Raw genomic sequence first — 19773 nt, 5'->3', positions numbered from 1 at the left:
TCAGTGGCTGGAATTACCAATGACATATTTCTCCATTACAGCAATGAGCTATGTGCAAGTGCCAACACCATTCATCCTAAACAAAAGCTGTCAAACATACAATGGCAAACATTGAAAAGGTGATGCCTATATGGCCTCGTACACACAACGGAGGAACTCATCGTAAATGAAACATTGTTTTCCTCGACAAGTTCCTTGTTAGGCTTGTCGAGAATCTTGACAAGCTTTCTTTGCGTACACACTGTCAAGACAAAATCTCGTCGTTCTCAAACGCGGTGACGTAAAACACATACGAAAAACACCCAGAATTGAAAACGGATGTGTTTTCTCTAGTTTAAATGTCTATGGTATGTTTCAGCTGTCTGAGATCCACCCAGAATTGAAAACGGATGTGTTTTCTCTAGTTTAAATGTCTATGGTATGTTTCAGCTGTCTGAGATCCACCCAGAATTGAAAACGGATGTGTTTTCTCTAGTTTAAATGTCTATGGTATGTTTCAGCTGTCTGAGATCCACCCAGAATTGAAAACGGATGTGTTTTCTCTAGTTTAAATGTCTATGGTATGTTTCAGCTGTCTGAGATCCACCCAGAATTGAAAACGGATGTGTTTTCTCTAGTTTAAATGTCTATGGTATGTTTCAGCTGTCTGAGATCCACCCAGAATCTGAAACATTGATGTCTGTTTTGCTTATGTCTATTTGATAATACTGGCATGTTGTTTTTGCTTAACCCTCTGTAGATCTGTCCACCTTACAATGCTTTATCATCTCCCTTGACTTACCCAAAATCGCGGCCCATTAATTTTATTGCCCTCTTGCTGATCTGTTTTTGAACCAAGAATTCTGCCCTGTTGATCAGCATACATTTATTACCTCCTGATTAGATAATTGAAATGCACCCACCCCCCATCTCTGTCAGTATAAATGTAAGCATCCTTTTGGGGGAAGCATTAGCAGGGGGCTCATTGTGCCTGGGGCTCTTCTTCAAGTGGGGCTATTCTATAAGTGGAAACACTTCTGCCTATGCACTTCAGCGATTACACAAAGCAAAACAAACTTTTAGTTTGCTGTTCATGATCCAGGTATATATATATATTTTATTTTTTTTAGTTAAATTCACATTCTTCCCCCTCGAAAATGCACTCTCTACCACTCCTTCTGACAGTTGTGTCTTCTATCCTCAAACTTTCTTCCAGTCACCCCTCTGGTCCACCCTACACCCTCTATATATCGCCCTCACTTCTGTCCTCTCCTTATTACTGCACTCACCAACTCATGCTAATTCTAAAGTCAAACGCCCAATGCTCCAAATCACTGGGGCATGTCCCCTCATATAAATCGCATTCCCACATTACCTCCCTCACCCTCCTGCTTCTCCTATCCTCTGGTGATATCTCCCCAAACCCTGGGCCTCCTTCATCCAACTGTGCTCAACGCACCCATTACCCTACACCCTCTGGGTGCAGCCGCAATGCACACAATCTAGTTCCCATTTCTCTTCTTCCCATGACCAGACTCCCTTTCTCCTGTGCCATTTTGAACGCTCGCTCCGTCTGTAACAAACTCACGTCCCTCCACAATCTCTTTATCGCAAACTCATTTCATCTACTCGCCATCACTGAAACCTGGCTTCACGAATCCGACACTGCGTCTTCTGCTGCTCTATCCCACGGTGGTCTTCTTTGGACTCACTCCCCCAGACCCAGTGGACGCAAAGGAGGGGGTGTTGGAATCCTTTTAGCCCCACATAGCACCTTTCAGGTACTTCACCCACCTCCCTCTCTGTCACTCTCCTCATTTGAGGCGCATTGCATTCGTCTCTTCTCCCCAGTTTCTCTAAGGATAGCTGTAATCTACCGCCCCCCCGGTCCAGTATCCTCCTTTCTTGATGACTTCTCTGCCTGGCTACCCTACTTTCTCTCTTCTGAAATCCCCACAATTATTCTTGGCGACTTCAACATCCCTACTAATGCTAACACTCCTGCAACTTCCAAACTTCTCAGTCTAACCTCCTCTTTTGACCTGAAGCAATGGATACATGCTCCTACTCACTCTGAAGGCAATACTCTTGACCTTGTCTTTTCCCACCTATGCACTCCATGCAACCTCTCCATCGATCCTTACCCCCTCTCTGATCACCACCTTATTAATTTCACGCTCTCCCTCTCCTCCGTCTCCTCTTCCTCCAAATACCTAACAGTCACTCGTAGAAACCTGCAGCATATCAACCCTTCTCTTCTACACTCTGTGACTGACCACCTCTATGACAAAATTGCACCCCTGTCCTGCACCGACCTAGCCACTTCTGTCTACAACACTTCACTTCTAGCATCACTGGACAGACTGGCCCCCCTCACCACACGCAGAATAAGGCCCCGCCCCCTTCAACCCTGGCAAACTGATGATACTAGAAGTCTGAAAAAACACAACTGTGCTCTCGAGCGCCAGTGGCGCAAGACTAAGTCCCAGGAAGACTTCGTCCAGTATAAATCTGCCCTCCAAAAATACAATTCCAGCCTCCTCGCTGCCAAGCAGACCTACTTCATCACCCTCATTAAAAACCTATCATCCCGTCCCCGTCAACTCTTCTCTACCTTCAACTCTCTCCTTCATCCTCCACTGCCTCCACCCACTAACTCAATCAACGCCCAGGAGATTGCCAATCACTTCCAACAGAAGATTGATACTATTCGCAAGGAGATCTCTACTGTTCAGACATCCTCCACACCTCACACCTCATGCACACAGGTACAGTCACTACTTCCCTCGTTCAACCCCACCACTACAGAGGAGGTCGCTAAATTACTAACCAATGTCCATCTTACCACCTGCGCTCTGGATCCTGTTCCCTCACAAATGCTACGTTCACCCTCTTACTCTATTCTACACTCTCTTACCCACATCTTCAATCTCTCCCTCTCTTCTGGCATCTTCCCTAACTCTTTGAAACATGCACTAGTCAGCCCCATACTTAAAAAGCCCTCACTGGACCCATCCAATCTTGACAACCTACGCCCCATCTCCTTGCTCCCCTTTTTATCCAAACTCCTTGAACGTCTAGTCTACAACCGACTGAGCGTCCACCTTGCTGACAATAACCTTCTTGATCCCCTTCAGTCTGGATTTCGTCCTCAACATTCCACTGAAACTGCTCTCCTAAAACTAACAAATGATATACTAACGGCCAAAACTAAAGGACACTATTCTGTGCTCCTACTCCTGGACCTCTCTGCCGCCTTCGATACGGTTGACCACCCACTCCTCCTCAAAAAACTCCACACCTTTGGTCTCTGTGACTTTACTCTTCGCTGGTTCTCTACCTACTTATCCAACCGCACCTTCAGCGTTACTTACAACTCTACTTCCTCCTCTCCTCTACCATTCTCTGTTGGGGTCCCCCAAGGTTCTGTTCTTGGACCCCTCCTATTTTCAATCTACACCTCCTCCCTGGGTCAGCTGATAGCCTCCCATGGCTTCCAATACCACCTCTACGCTGATGACACTCAAATCTATTTCTCTACCCCTCAACTCACTCCTTCATTTTCCTCACGTATCACTAATTTACTATCAGATATATCACTTTGGATGTCACGTCATTTCCTTAAACTCAACCTATCCAAAACCAAACTTATCATTTTCCCTCCCCCACGTGCCTCTTCCCCTGATCTCTCTGTCAATATTGATGGCACAACTATCAGCCCATCCCCACATGCCAAGGTCCTAGGTGTAGTCCTGGACTCTGAACTCTCCTTTAAGCCTCACGTTCAATCACTGTCCAAATCTTGCCGCCTCAACCTCCGCAACATCTCCAAAATACGCCCCTTTCTAACCAATGATGCCACAAAGCTCTTAATTCACTCCCTGGTCATCTCTCGCCTTGATTACTGCAATTCCCTTCTCGTTGGCTTACCGCTGCATACTCTAACCCCCCTTCAATCTATCATGAATGCCGCGGCCAGACTTATCCACCTTACCAACCGCTCTGTCTCTGCTACTCCTCTCTGTCAATCCCTCCACTGGCTTCCGCTCGCCCAACGAATTAAATTCAAAATACTAACTACAACCTACAAAGCCATCCACAATTCTGCCCCCTGCTACATCACTGACCTTGTCTCCAAATACCAACCTAATCGCTCTCTTCGTTCTTCTCAAGACCTCCTGCTCTCTAGCTCTCTCATCACCTCTTCCCATGCTCGTCTACAGGACTTTTCCAGAGCCTCTCCAAGCCTATGGAACTCCTTACCCCAAACTATCCGTCTATCTCCTTCTCTTTCAGCTTTTCGAGGATCCCTGAAAACCCTCCTCTTCAGAGAAGCCTATCCTACCCACATCTAACAACTGTATTTTAACTTTGCCCACCTGATCACCCCCCACATCTACTACCCTCTGTTCCACTTCACCCTCCCTTCTAGATTGTAAGCTCTAACGAGCAGGGCCCTCTGATCATTCCTGTATTAAATTGTACTGTAACTAAATGTCTTCCCTGATGTTGTAAAGCGCTGCGTAAACTGTTGGCGCTATATAAATCCTGTATAATAATAATAATAATAATAATACGATGGCACTATAAAGGGGAAGTTTGATTCCACTGGCGCCACCCTTCTGAGCATGTGCGGGTTTCTAAGCATACACACGAACGTGTTTCTCGTCGAAAACCAGCCCGACGAGGAACACGACAAGGAAATTGAGACTCCCGACGAGGAAAAAGAGAACTTGTTCTCTTTTTTTCTCATCGAGTTCCACGACAGTTTTCTCGATGAAAAACATACACACGACCGTTTTCCTGGGCAAAAAAGCTCTGCCACCAAGTTTCTTGATGGATTCTGTCGAGGAAAACGGTTGTGTGTACGAGGCCTACGACGTAATACATCATCCATGTGAAAAAGCCATGAGGCTCATTTCACTTTCATCCAAATCACAAATTTTTAGGGCTCATTGGACCGTGGGGTGGATTTACTAAAACTGGAGATTGCAAAACCTGGTGCAGCTGTGCATGGTAGTCAATCAGCTTCTAACTTCAGTTTGTTCAATTAAAGCGGAGGTTCGGCCGAATTTTTTTTTAAAAGCCAGCAGCTACAAATACGGCAGCTGCTGACTTTAAAAAATGGACACTTACCTGTCCAGCGCACCCGCGATGTCAGCAGCCGAGGCTGAGCAATCGATCGGTCCTGCTTCCGCCACCATCCTCAGTGAGGGAATCAGGAAGTGAAGCATTGCGACTTCACTGCCCGATTCCCTACTGCGCATGCGCGAGGATCGCGGCGCGCCGTCACTGGTCCCCGCCCTCTCCTGGGAACAGTGTTTCCCAGAAGACAGCGGGGGGATGACGTGCCAGGCTGGATTTCCCGCGGGGAACCGAACCCGGAAGTGGTGCAAATACCTGTCTCAGACAGGTATCTGCACCCCCCTGAAAGGTGTCAAATGTGACACCGGAGGGGGGAGGGATCCAAAAAGCAGAGGTTCACTTTTTGTGTGAACCTCCACTTTAAGCTTTGAAAAAAAAATGGAATCTGATTGGTCTCTGCATAGAAACCAGATTTTTCACACTCCATGTTTAGAAGATTTTTTTTAAAGACTCTTTATCTTGCAGTGTTATTTTGTGAGTTGAATCTATTGTGTGGGACAGTCCTGACACAAGTGTCATCTAAATTTTGTCACTAATGCCATGATGAACGAAAGGTCCCATAGTGACCCTAAAATGTCACACTTTTTTCTGTGATGGAATACATTATTATTATTATTATTATTATTATTATTATTATTATACAGGATTTATATAGCGCCAACAGTTTACGCAGCGCTTTACAATATAAAAGGGAGACAATACAGTTACAATACAATAAAATACAAGAGGATTCAGTGGGCCCTGCTCAGAAGAGATTCCAATCTAATAGGGTGGGGCAGGTGGTACAAAAGGCTGTAACTGTGGGGAATGAGCTGATGGAAGTGGTAAAAGATTAGTTGGAGACGTGATAGGCTTCCCTGAAGAGGTGAGTTTTCAGGGATCACCTGAAGGTAGCAAGAGTAGGGGACAGCCAGACAGGTTGAGGTAGTGAGTTCCAGAGGATGGGAGAGGCTCTGGAGAAATCCTGGAGACGAGCATGGGAGGAGGAGACGAGAGAGCTTGACAGTAGGAGGTCTTGAGAAGAGCGGAGAGGACGATTTGGGATATGTTTGGAGACAAGATTGGTGATGTAATACATCCATCTGTGGAGGTATTACAGTGTTCTGGTGACTTTTCCCAATCATTTTTTATACTGTACATATATAGGACTCAATAATACATTTGTTTCTTAAGAAAATAACTATAAAAATGTTAAATGCTTAAAAAATTATACTTGTTTATGTAAACTATTTAGTCAGTTCCCATATGTTACATAAAAGCTTGATATTTAAAAATATGCATTTGATTGCCTTTAAGATTACATATATTAATAAAATGTGCCATTATGTATTTCTTACTATTAAATCCAATATTTTGGTATATTGGATATTAACTGAGTTGGACCTATTTATCTCTGCACTGTGAGAGGAAGTACATTATCCTGCTGTTTCACTGGTCCACGCACTTAATAGCAGATATGATTGAACAGGTTTCTGTGATCTTGGTTAGACTGCACTCATGCCGCACTGATGGAACTTGCATGCTGTTCTAACATTCTTTAGCACTGTGGGAAACTGCAGCACACTAACTACAACACAAAGGATAGAGTACATTTCACTTGGTTTTTTAATCCAGAGGAAATATTTTACAATGAAAAATAACTGCTATTTAGTGAGTAAATTAAGGGTGAATATAATGAGAGAATCCAAAAACTGTTCTCTTACTGAGCAGAAAATTACACTTTCACTGAACAAAAATGAGACGTGTATTAATCACTATAAGTATACCTTTTACATTTTCCAGAATGCTGCATTGTTAGTTGTTATGCTCATCTTTTTTTTTTTTTGTTATGCTAGTTGTCTTGATAATAAAATTCATGCTGTTTGGATGAAAATTTCAGTTTCTTTCATGTGTTCAATTTATATAGCCCAAATGGTTAATTTTGTTTTAAAAAGGTATGTTTAAATGTATTTTAGTATATTACAATAGGGACAGACTGTGATTTAACATAGTATTGTTGGGATGTTGTGTAAGAAGCTGCAATCTAGAAGCATACACATCTAAAGGAATTACTGTTTTTTCTTTTACGTAACTATTGTGTTTGAAGACCTTGGCAGATATCTTTACCAGCTACCAGGCAGTAAATTTAAACTTGCAGTCAGTTAAGAAACCAAGTATAGTCCTCAGGGCACAAAAGAAGAAAGGAAAATGATAAAAGGTTCTGTTTCCAAACTTGTGTGTGAATTCATTCTTTAAAAAAACAAAATACAGTACCATAAATAAAAAACTTGCACACAGGGTTTGCCAGGTGTGCGCAGGCACATCCTAATCACCCTGTGCAGCATAGATTCCCCCTATGGCCCTAGCTCCCCTCCTTCCCCCCGCACCGCTGCTTGCTTCATCCTCCCCTTTCCTGGCGGCTGTTGCTGTGGCAATGTTTTAGGATGAATAGGGGAAGGGGCCAGTAAATATGTAATTTACTGACCCCTTCCCTTTCTGAATGAACACAGTGAGCAATCGGTAGTGTGTTTGAGCTTTGGGGTGCACACTCTAATGCAATAGGCTGCACACGCCTATGATTACATATGTATACTGTGCAGAAAAAGGTTGCAAGTCAGTACCCAGCAAAATAGCAGATCTCCACAACATTCAGAGAGGATTCTGGACACTTGGAATACTCCTTTGCACGTGCTTCTATAATATGTACATCTGGTGTGCTTTTGTTTTCACTGACACTATCACTTTCCTTTATCAAAAATATATTATATGTGAAAATGCAGACACTGAATTTTTTCTGCAGTGCACAAAAATAAATATGCATAGTGCTTATAATTATTCAAAATATAAAGCAAATTAATATTTTAAAAATCTATTGAAGTAGTAATAGTGGATCTAACTTTAAATAAGTAGAAATATTTACTTTTGGGAGTAGAAATATTTAAGTATAACTGTCTTAATTATGTGCATATTTTATTTTTAACAGGTTGTCTGAGACATTTGAGAGAACTCAACGTTGCTTTTAATTATCTTAAAGAGGTTCCTGCAGAACTTGGAGATTGCGAAAACCTTGAGAGACTGGATGTATCTGGGAATTTACACCTCACAGAATTGCCCTTTGAGGTAGGATAAATACTTATTTCCTTTTTGTTATGTGTGTAGTTGCATAAACTAACCATAGAAACTGCAATGGACCTGATTTACAGGGAAATCAGTGCTGGTGTATAGATCATACAAGGACAACCAAAAGGTATTATCACAATATTTACTACGCACCATTTTCGATTAATTATAACCGTAATGTCCACACATCCCCCCCATAATGTCCACATCTCCCCCGTAATATACACATTTCCCCAGTAATGTCCACATCTCCCCCAGCAATGTCCACATCTCCCCCAGTAATGTCCACATCTCCCCCAGTAATGTCCACATCTCTCGCAGTAATGTCCACATCTCCCCCAGTAATGTCCACATCTCCCCCAGTAATGTCCACATCTCCTCCAGTAATGTCCACTTCTCCTCCAGGAATCTCCACAGTTTCCCCAGTAATCTCCACATCTCACCGCAATGTCCACATCTCCCCCGAAATGTCCGCATCTCCCAGGCAGCATACGATGACGTCAGCGCGCCGCTAATTGGCTGCAGCCGGGTGTACCAAGACGGCCGTGGCTCCGGAGCTAGGCCGAAGCCGCGGCCTTTCCTATAGGTGAGACCGCAGAGCTCAATCCGCGGATCTCGTACTCGATCAAAAATATTTTGATCGATCAAAGAAATTAACGATCAATTGAGGAATTAATCGTTAATTTCCGCAGCCCTAATAAATAGTATTATTGAACAAGCAAACATTAGATCTTCATTCAAACAGCACCTACACATAAAGGTTAAATTATATGGTGTATTCATTCTCATAATCTAAGTTACCAAAAATGCAGCCTTGTCATATGGAAAATGTTAGGTACGCTCTTACATTCACCTTCAAATTGATGAAACTAGAAGAAGACATTTCAGAATGATCAGTACCTACCTAGACCACTTGCACAAGGTCCACGTGTCGATTTTTTAGTTTTATATCGGTCTATAGACAGTTGGATGTAAACAGACTTTAGGGCCTACCTACAAATCCATCCATGTCCATAGAATAACGGCACCATCCTTTTCTGTTTTTCTAGATCTAAATGTGATGGACCAGTGGTAGCCTGATGTAAACAAAAAAAAGTAATTTTACATCCAGTAGCCCATAGTTTCAACAGAGGTCCACTGCAGTCCGTTGTCAAAATGTACTCAAAAACTGAACAGGAACAGGTGTCACAAAAGTAATTACCATCCTGTTTTTCTCCACTTCAGCAGGGGATCTGCTCATGGATCCCCTACTGAACAAAGTAGAGAGCACCTGTGTAAAAGAACCCTAAAAGAAGTATGCAAGTGGAACATGTCTTACTTAAAACTCAGATCTCTTGGATGTTTGCTTTTGAGGAGTGCTGACAGAGTTTTCTTTAGTCTTGGCATGATGACATCATGCCAAGACTAAAGAAAACTCTTTAAAGCCCTCAAAAATAAGTTTGTGGATACCTATGAGCGTGATTTAAAAAGATCATCAAACTATTTGAAAACAATCATTACACTGAAAGAATAATAATCTAAAAGTAGTACAGATTTCAAATGATAGAAATGGACCAGTAAATTTACCTTAAGAGCTAACTGACTAAGAATAGTCTCCCCAAAATCTCACAGTGGGATTTGTCAGTAAAGGCCTCTGCTGTCAATAAATTAATAAAACAATAAAACAAGACCACTGTTTTCCACCTGGACCAATGTGCTGTGGAGTTATAAATCAAAGAAAATGTTTTTTGGAAAAGTCGACCTATATACGGCAAACTGAAGACAGCATTTCAGGATAAGAATAAACGGCCAGATTCACAAAAGGGATACGACGGCATATCTCCTGATACGCCATCGTATCTCTGTTTCTATCTATGCGACTGATTCATAGAATCAGTTACGCATAGATATCCATAAGATCCGACAGGTGTAATTGTTTTACACTGTCGGATCTTAGGATGCAGCACCGCGGCCGCCGATGTGGGGAGTTTGCGTCGTAAACCAGTGTCGGGTATGCAAATTAGGAGTTACGGCGATCCACGACGGATTTTAGCGTTCGCTACGTCGCCGCTAGTCTAGTTTCCCGTCGCAAAGTTAGTCGTCGTTTTGGGTGCCCTAACTTTAGTCAGCAATCGTATTGCTGTCTAAAGTATGGCCGTCGTTCCCGCGTCGAAATTTAAAATTTAACATCGTTTGCGTAACACGTCCGGGAATACGGAAGTACGCTACGCGCGTCGCTGTTCGAAAAAATGACATCACGGCGCGCAAAGCACGACGGGAATTGCGAAACGGAGCATGCGCAGTAGGTCCGGCGCGGGAGCGCGCCTAATTTAAATGGCACACGCCCATTTGAATTGGCCCGCCTTGCGCCGGAGGCTGCCAGCGTAGTTTTCATCGCAAGTGCTTTGTGAATCAGGCACTTGCTATGAAAACTTGCGGCGGTGTAACGTATCTACGATACGTTACGCCGCCGCAGTTCTATGTGAATCTGGCCCCTAATTCCTAATGTAAAGCATTGTGGTGGAAATGTTGTGACCTGGGGTTGCTTTGCTTCTTCAGGGCTTGGGAAGCTTGCAGTAAAATTATTCTGAAAATAAAAAAGCTGAAGCTGAGTTGGACATGATTCTTTCAACCCGATAATTATCCAAAGTAAATCCACCAATCATTGGCTCACCAAAAAGAGATGAAGGGTTGCAGACTGGTCTAGCCAAACCTTGTTTTCAATCTCATTGAAATGTTGTAGAGGTATTTGATATGGGCAGTTCATACAAGCAAAGCCACAAACATCTTGTAACTGAAGACATTTTACATGGAGCAGTGCTCAAAATAGTCACTGATATCAGGCATGGGTGGGCGCTTACAAGAAGTCATTTCTGCTAGAGGACAATACCAGCTTCTGAGGACCCTTTTCCACGGCACACCATTATATCTATTAATATTTTTCTTGAATACATGATTGAAAAGCCAAAATGTGTAATTGTTTTTATTCAAGTATTTCGCCTTTGTCTGTCCTGTGTTCCTTAGTGATGCCAAGTTGATAATGCTGGTTGTCACTTTAAGAAACATAAAATAAAAAAATATTTTTGCCAAGAGTTTCATAATGTCATAATGCTAAGAACTCTTACAGGTGTTACTGTTAAACAGTTTAACAAGAGAATCAAACATGTTTCTGGGTCTGTGTTTTCAACTAAAGAAATCCTTAAAGTGGATGTAAACCCAAAATGTTTTAATTTTTTTTTTTGATGTATAGGATTTCCTATCATCTGTGCCCAGTCTTGCCACACAGAGTTAATCCAGCTCTGAGCAATCATCTTTTATTGTTCAGTGAGATAAAAAAGACTTACAGAGAAAACCCTTAGTCCGTTCCGCCCCCTTGCTGTGAATGACAGGTTATTTACATATCTCATGCACTAGCCTGGAGACAGGCATTATTTTTTAATTCCCACCCCCACTCCTTTTCTGAAGTCATGTATTTACTTTTCTGGATTTTGACTGGATGTTAGTGATTATAGCAGAATTCAGTGTAAGGAATACACAGAAAAAAATGCATGTTGACAAAGGGAGTGTAGAGGAGGGTGGGGAGTCTACTGACATCACGACTCCACACACCGAGCTCCAGACAACAGATCCACCCACAGAATCTGCAGTTTTTCAGTTCTTATAACAAATAGAGGGGAGACATTTGACAGGTAAGGATACATGCAGGAGGTATGTATATCCTCATAGATCAACACTATGGCAGTAGTTTAGAAAGGATGAGAGTGGGTTTACATCCACTTTAATGCCATGCATTGGAAATGATCTATGCTGTAAGTGCATGCTTATTTTGCATCTCCAACTAATATAGTTTAAAATACCATGGACACAAAGCCCTTAATAGGCTACATTTCGACAGGTTAGGTATCACATGGCATCATAAAACAAGTCCCTCTTTTCTCTACTTACCAATTTTATGTTGTAAAATCCCTTTTCTTTCTTACAATTCCTCAATAAAAATTTTACAAGCTTAAAATCCTAGACCTGCTCTGCATCTTCCATAAAAAAAATGCCATTGAGAGAAGGAGAGATTGATGACTGGAAGTACAGTTCAGTCTCACAGTTCTGATGGTCTCGTAAACCTTTATGATGCCGTCAGAGATCGTTGACTGAATTACAGCCACATTTTCAGTTTCTCCTTGAATTCTTATCCTGGTAGTTATTAAGTGATAGGTCTTCTCCATTCATATACTATCTAATTCTGGAAATTGGAAATTCTGCTGTGGCTCTTGCTTATTTTTCTTCATCAAAACAACATCTGAATTAATACTGCTACAAGATATTTATATCACATATATAGAAAAGTAGTAAACAGAATGTATTCATTTTTTACCAAAACCTAATTCAATCATAGTGGCAGGTCCAGTAAAGATAAATTACACACCTTTTCCTAAGTTATAAATATGTTGGTATACATTTACATTTTCTAGAGCAAATTCCCTAGAAAATTTTATATCCCCAGCTGTTGGATACAGTCTGCCTACCCTCACCCAGAACTCTAGAAATAAAATTAGTCCACAAAACAGTTAATTGAATGTCCCCTCTCAATTCCTGGATAATTTTCCAAAAATAAATGTGCATCCTGGGCCAGATTCACATAGAACTACGTTACGCTGCGGCGGCGTAACATATCCCATTTACGTTACACCGCCGCAAGTTTACAGCGTAAGTGCCTGATTCACAAAGCACTTACCTGTAAACTTGCAGCGGCGTAGCGTAAATCCGCTCGGCGCAAGCCCGCCTAATTAAAATGGGGCGGGCACCATTTAAATTAGGCGTGTTCCCGCGCCGAACGTACTGCGCATGCTCCGTCCGTAAAATTACCCGACGTGCATTGCGCTAAATGACGTCGCAAGGACGTCATTGGTTTTGACGTTAACGTAAATGGCGTCCAGCACCGTTCACGGACGACTTACGCAAACGACGTGAAATTTAAAATTTCGACGCGGGAACGACGGCCATACTTAACATGGGTTACACCACCTAGAGGGCACCCTTAGTTTTACGCGACGCATCTCTACGGTAACGACGTAAATTTAGATCGACGGGCAAAGCGGACGTTCGTGAATCGGCGTAACTAGTCATTTGCATATTCTACGCTGACCGCAATGGAATCGCCACCTAGCGGCCGGCCTAGAATTGCATCCTAAGATCCGACGGTGTAACACAGTTACACCTGTCGGATCTTAGGGCTATCTATGCGTAACTGATTCTATGAATCAGCCGCATAGATACGACAATCGTATCTCAGAGATACGACGGCGTATCAGGAGATACGCCGTCGTATCTCTTTTGTGAATCTGGCCCCCTGTTTTTCTTTATCCTTATATCACAGGTTAAATTCAAAGCTGCAATCTTCACATCCACTGATAATGCTCTAAAAAAAAAAAAAAAAAGATACAGTGTAGTATGTTCAACCCAATATCATAAAAATAAAGTGTTATATGTGCTCAGCTCACATCTAGAATATATAAAACAGTGTCATATGTCACCAAAAAGTGCTTCCTCATACAACACCTTATTATCTACCCTTACCTTCAGGATTCTTTATCATGTCTCATACAGGGGTGGACTGACAACTTATGGGGCCCCTGGGCAATAGGAGATTATGGGCCCCCCGGGTAATAGGAGATTATGGGGCCCCTGGGCAATAGGAGATTATGGGGTCCCCGGGTAATAGGAGATTATGAGGCCCCCAGATAATAGGAGATTATGGGGCCCCCAGACAATAGGAGATTATGGGGTCCCGGGCAATAGGAGATTATGGGGCCCCCAGACAATAGGAGATTATGAAGCCCCCAGGCAATAGATTATGGGGCCAAACAGAATACACACACACAGACAGTATACATACACAGTATACACACACAATATACACACACAGAATACACACACTGAAAAGGTACTGGAGAGGCAGGGCAGCTATAATCTTGGGATTTTTAGACCAAAAGGATGTTGGTAAGGGACATTTCAGGGACAGATGTAAAAAAACACAGATTTTTACATACTGTCCCTGGTTTTACTGAGGCTGGCAACCCTGATGGGGCCCTCAGGCAGTGTCCAAGCGCCCTAATGGTCAGTCCGCCCCTGGTCTCATATGAACACTGCCAACTCGTCTTTCACAATGCATTTCTTTAACTACTATCCAGAAAAATATATATTACAGGATGCCCATACAAAATAGATTAATAAAGGGCCATAGTGTAGTAAAATCCAATTAAAAAAACATTTACTCAATCCTTTATGTACTTACAAAAGATAGATGAAAAAAAAACAAAAAAACATTCAAACACTTCCAAGATGGCTGCCGCTGCACTTCCAGTGCGTATGAAATCACTTCCGGCATTTGATGTCACTTTCTGACACATTTTGCGGGATGGCCCTTGAGATCAAAGTGACAGTCACCTGGGTCCACATCCAACCCTAGTAGGTTCCCTTGCAAGAACTGCAGGGGGAGATTGGTGTAAAGATAACATTGCTGACCAAGACATCATCACCAACCCTGGTAAGATGATATTGGGGTAACATGATTGCAGGGCCCTTCTCAGTATAAATGCACCACTCTATGCAGATTAGGACAGGAGGGAAGGTGTCTACGTTCACATCAATCCTACTCCACCTTTATCCTAGTCTACATCTTAGTTTACAATTTGCATTAATAATGAATGGAATAAAGCTGAACACTACACCAGATTAGCCACTCATCTGAAAAAAGTGGAGATAGTGGAAAGTAATGCACCTTATATTGCAACAAATTATAACCTATTATTATATGCATCTATTATATATCTATAATTACAACTAATTATAATTATATACAAATATTGACATCCTGAATTGATAGGAAAATGGGGTTACCCCTTTTGGGTGGTCTGGTCTCATATAGGCAATAAGAACAGGGGGGTAATAGCCTTTATTTTCCTATCAAACTTGAAATTCTTTTTAAACTGTCATATTACAAATTCCGTTCTTTCTCAGCTTGTGAAACAAAGGCAAAAAGGCTTATATTACAGGAAACTTAAAGGCTTGCAATTTGCAGAATGTGTGAAACATTCTTTTCAAAGTGTGAAATACTGGCTAAAATGTTATAGACATATAGGGCCAAATCTTCAAAGGAGATACGCAGGCGGAACTGCTGTTCAGCCTGCGTATCCCTGTGGCTATCTTTGGAAACGATCCTCAGAAGGATTTTTCCAAAGATAGTCAGAAGATCCGACATCTGTAATAGACTTACACTGTCGGATCTTAGGATGCAGTACCGCATCCGCCGCTGGGGGCATTTCGAGTCGAAATGCCGCTTTGCGTATGCAAATGAGTACTTAGGCAGATCCACAAAGCTTTTTAGCTTTGTGTTTTCTGCGTAAGTTACGTTTTGCATACGTAAAATTAGGAATGTTTTTACAAGGCCTAAACTGTTCAGACCTTGTAAAAACAAACCTTTTTTTCGATCGCCGCGTTTTTTTTTAAATTTCGAATTTTTTTTCCCGGCGCGTATTTTTTTTTTTACCCGACGCAACTTTATTGTCCCGCCGCGATCCACAAAGCCCGGCGTAAAGTACGTTCGCGCGATGCACGTCGGGAAAAATGACGTCACACGCATGCGCCGAACGTCCGGCGCGGGAGCGCGCCTCATTTGAATAGGAATCGCCCCCTCGAGCAGACGACCGCCTTGCGACGGAGGCACTTAGGTTACACGGCGTGTAATTTCTAGGTAAGTGCTTTGTGGATCGGGCACTTAGGTAGAAATTTAACGCCTGTGTAACTTAACTGCTGAAAGTTAAGTTAGGCAGCTTTTTTGAGAATTCGGCCCATAGGTTTTATTAACAAAGCTTATTAACAAGTTTTATACAATTATAGAAATAGTGTGAGACAATGGTCAGAAGATATTTTATTTTTTGCTGATGAGTAATATCTCTGAGCAAATTGTGTATTTTAAGAAACCTTACTAATATGGTATTAAAGTTTTATGTGAACAATTTTGGTATAAAATATATACTGTAAGAAGTTGTAACTTGATTGGCTGGTCCACGGAGAGATACGTCCCAGGAGGTGTACCTCAGATTTTTAATAAAACCAGCTGAATCCCGGAAATAAATTGTAATCTTGCTAAATGATACTCGTGTTAGTGTCTTGCTGATTATCCGATCGATCGTAGGACTCCTCGCACCCAGAGAAAAGATAGCAAAACAGAAGTGTGAACTTACAGGCGATCGCAGGTAACCACAGGTGACCCCTCATCTTACATGAATGTTGCCAAAAAAAAAGACCAGCATCTTCCTCTGCACAATACACCCATAATTTGATATCTTTAGGGTACCCTTAAATGACTTTATCCTCCAAATCTGAAGCTGCATTCCAAGGCTGGCTTCACACTAAAGGTCATATCTATATAAAATAATATATTATATTGACAGCAGTGCCAATAAAATAATGAGGAACCTAATTACTGTATCTGAAATAAATTTGTGTTGACTTACAAGGAAGACTTATTTAATCTGTCCAGTATTATTGCTCGTCATCTTTCTGCTGTTTTCAAGCTGTTCTTTAATATCTTTGTGCTTCACTGTGCGTGTCAGTCTCGATCTCTACTATCTCATTCCATCTGTCTTCCAAAGTTCAGAATGTTGGAGGGCTGCTTTTTTGGAGAACTTTTGCCAAATTTGAATCTGATCCTAACAGGTGGTTGCACAGTAATGATCTTGAACAGAGCAAGCAATATAGCTCCCTGAAAGGAGTCCATTTACACAAGTATACATGTATTAAAGCGGTAATAAACCGCAAAAAAAAATCTATTCTCTGAAAATGACTTACCTGAAATCAAAGCACTCCAGTGGCATGTTGTACCTGCTGACAGGACTTCCATCTTCACCCGTTTGATTGGACAAGCCGCAATGATGTCACTCCGCGCATATGCACAGTACACATGGCCAAAGCATGGCTCTCTCTATGGACGGCACAGTGTCCTTTGAGAACGCAGTGTTCATGCGTCGGCACTGCTAATGTAAATTTCTCCTAAACGGTGCACGTTTAGGAGATTTTTACTGTACCTACAGGTAAGCCCTACTATAGGTTTACCTGTGGGTATACATTAAAGCAGTAGTAAACCCTGCTTGGTCATTTCTACCTACAGGCTTACCTGTAGGTAAAATGATTATCTCCTAAACATGCACAGTTTAGGAGCTATTCATTTATTCTACAGGTAAGCCTGTAGGTATACACGTACCTGTAGTTATACCAACAGGTACGTGCACCATTTAGGAGATATTCACCCTGAATGCAGCCAGTTAAGTCACCGGCTCATGCACTCTGAAGGTCCGGCATACCTTGCTGGATCTTTAGAGCTTTGTGACGAAACCGAGGACGTCATTTCGGCTCCAGCCAATCACATAGTCGGAGTGTGCAAACCTAGGAAGAAATGCCCGGGGAACATGTCAGCCCTCTTAGCAGTGACAGCACAGCACTGAAGGGCTTCGTTCCAAGGCGAGTATTTCATCAGTATTAAAGATCAGTATTAAACATCCGCGGTTTAAAACCACTTTAAAAAAAAGCCTTTACTACCACTTTAAAGCAAACACCTATTAAGAACATTCATCTTCATTCAGTATGTACAATAGGGATGAGCCAAACACCCCCCAGTCGGTTCACACCAGAACTTTCGAACGGACCGAATTCAAAAGTGCTAATGACGTGTTACGCACGAAACGTACGTCGGCGGCTACAGATTTGTTCATATCCATGCTCCAGCTGATCCCGGCACCTGAGAAGCCAGACAAATCATAGGACACCAAGCCAAAAGCCTAACGCTGCCAGAGCGACGTTTTTACCCAGGAATTTGACACGCACACAGTCCCAGTGCCGGGCAGGCACCTTCCAAGTGCCAATCAGCTGTATGTTTTTAAATGTGTTTTAATTAAACGTTATTATGCTATGGGATCCCATTTGTTTTTTTCTGGTTTGAGCACACATCGCATATGAAATTGGAGTCCTAGTTCCAGTCCATGCCGCAGAGTGTGCAGGCACTTATCCTGCCCAGCGTACATGACCTACTTTTTCACTAAAGTGGTCCATGTGTTGTGGTAAGCGCAATATTAATCCAGAGCACTTCTGGTGAAGCTGTTTAGATGGTGAAGGATCTAATTGTCACGTTGGAGCCAGATTGCATGACAAGTTCCAGAAGAATTGTTTATATGTGTTTTTCTATCATGTTTTTAAATTGCTGGACTTTTATCTTTATACTTTCACTACTACACTTTTGTATCTGACTTTGTTGGGTATATTTGAATAATTCACTTTGGGGTCACGTCTCCAGGTGAATCGCATCTTTAAGTATATATTACTTTGTGATCACTTTTGGTTTCCCTTCAGGAACCCCAGCGCCCTCATTTTTCTTTTTTTATATCACTAATTACACAGCTCACCACTGTACTTAGAGGAGCAGCTATATTTAATTTATATTAAGGTTATTCACTGTATAACATTTTCCATATTATTATTTGGCGCGGAAATACCCTCCTTTTGCACATAATTGGCCAAAGCCACCCTGGCTTTGGCCAATTATGGCTCTCCGTTTTTTGCAAGCTGTGATTGGCCAAGCATGCGGGTCATAGTGCATGCTTGGCTAATCATCAGCCAGCGATGCCACAGTGAATTATGGTCTGTGAAACGTAACTCGAATTTGGCGCGAACGACCCGTTTTGTTCGTATTTCGATGAACGATCGAACATACGATGTTCGAGTCGAACATGAGTTTGACTCGAATACGAAGCTCATCCCTAATGTACAACATGCTTGTTGGTGCATTTGGTGCACTAAACATGCCCCCATCCCAGAATATTTATGTTCTTTGATGTGGCAATGGGCACTGTAATCTACATTTTGCCAGGAGTGGCATGAACTTGGTGTTAACTATATCTGCTCTCTGATAAGTTCCTACATTGTTTTCTCCTCTGTGATATTACCTATGAATGGCGGGACCCACACAGAGAAAAAGGCATGAGATTTCCCCTAATAATGCATACTAGACTTTGAAGATTCAGTGGCAGAGATAACCAAATCTGCTTAAAGTGGTTGTAAAGTCAGATTGGTTGTTAATATATTCTCTACATTAAGATAAAAAACCTCTTTGTGCAGCAGCCCCCCTCGTCCCCCCTAATACTCACCTGAGCCCCATCTCTGTCCAGTGTTGTTCACAATTGTCTCGGGCGTCCGTGACTCAACCTCCTGATTGGCTGAGGCACAGCAGTGGTGCCATTGGCTCCCAGTGCTGTCAATCAAGGCCTAGAAAAAATATGTTGTACATCCCAGGAGTCTACAGGAGAGGAGTAGGGGTCTACTGAGATAAGCGCACTCTTCTACCTGCATGCCTGATCTAAGGGCAGATAGATTCCAGGAAGTAAATGCAAGATGAATCTCCTGCCCTTACTTAAGATGGCCATGACCAGAAATAGTATAAGGGTGTTATTCAAAGTGATTTTTCTCTAAAAATATATCAAATATTGTTTTTGGTTTGTGGTGCTCAGATGAAGTGTAGTTCCA

The 19773-nt window shown here is 42.2% G+C and overlaps 1 protein-coding gene across 1 annotated transcript in view; it reads left to right on the top strand.

Annotated features, from left to right (window-relative positions):
* LRRC2 (leucine rich repeat containing 2) overlaps positions 1-19773 on the top strand; it is a 270174-nt gene that overhangs the window by 185941 nt on the left and 64460 nt on the right. Inside the window, exon 5 of the mRNA XM_040355283.1 lies at positions 8087-8223. Coding sequence (XP_040211217.1) covers positions 8087-8223 — 137 coding nt within the window. The remainder of the gene's footprint in view (positions 1-8086; positions 8224-19773) is intronic.

Source organism: Rana temporaria, chromosome 1, assembly GCF_905171775.1.
Source record: "Rana temporaria chromosome 1, aRanTem1.1, whole genome shotgun sequence".
NCBI lineage: Eukaryota > Metazoa > Chordata > Amphibia > Anura > Ranidae > Rana > Rana temporaria.
The sequence above is the reverse complement of the archived record's forward strand: the minus strand, read 5'-3'. Positions and strand labels throughout refer to the sequence as shown.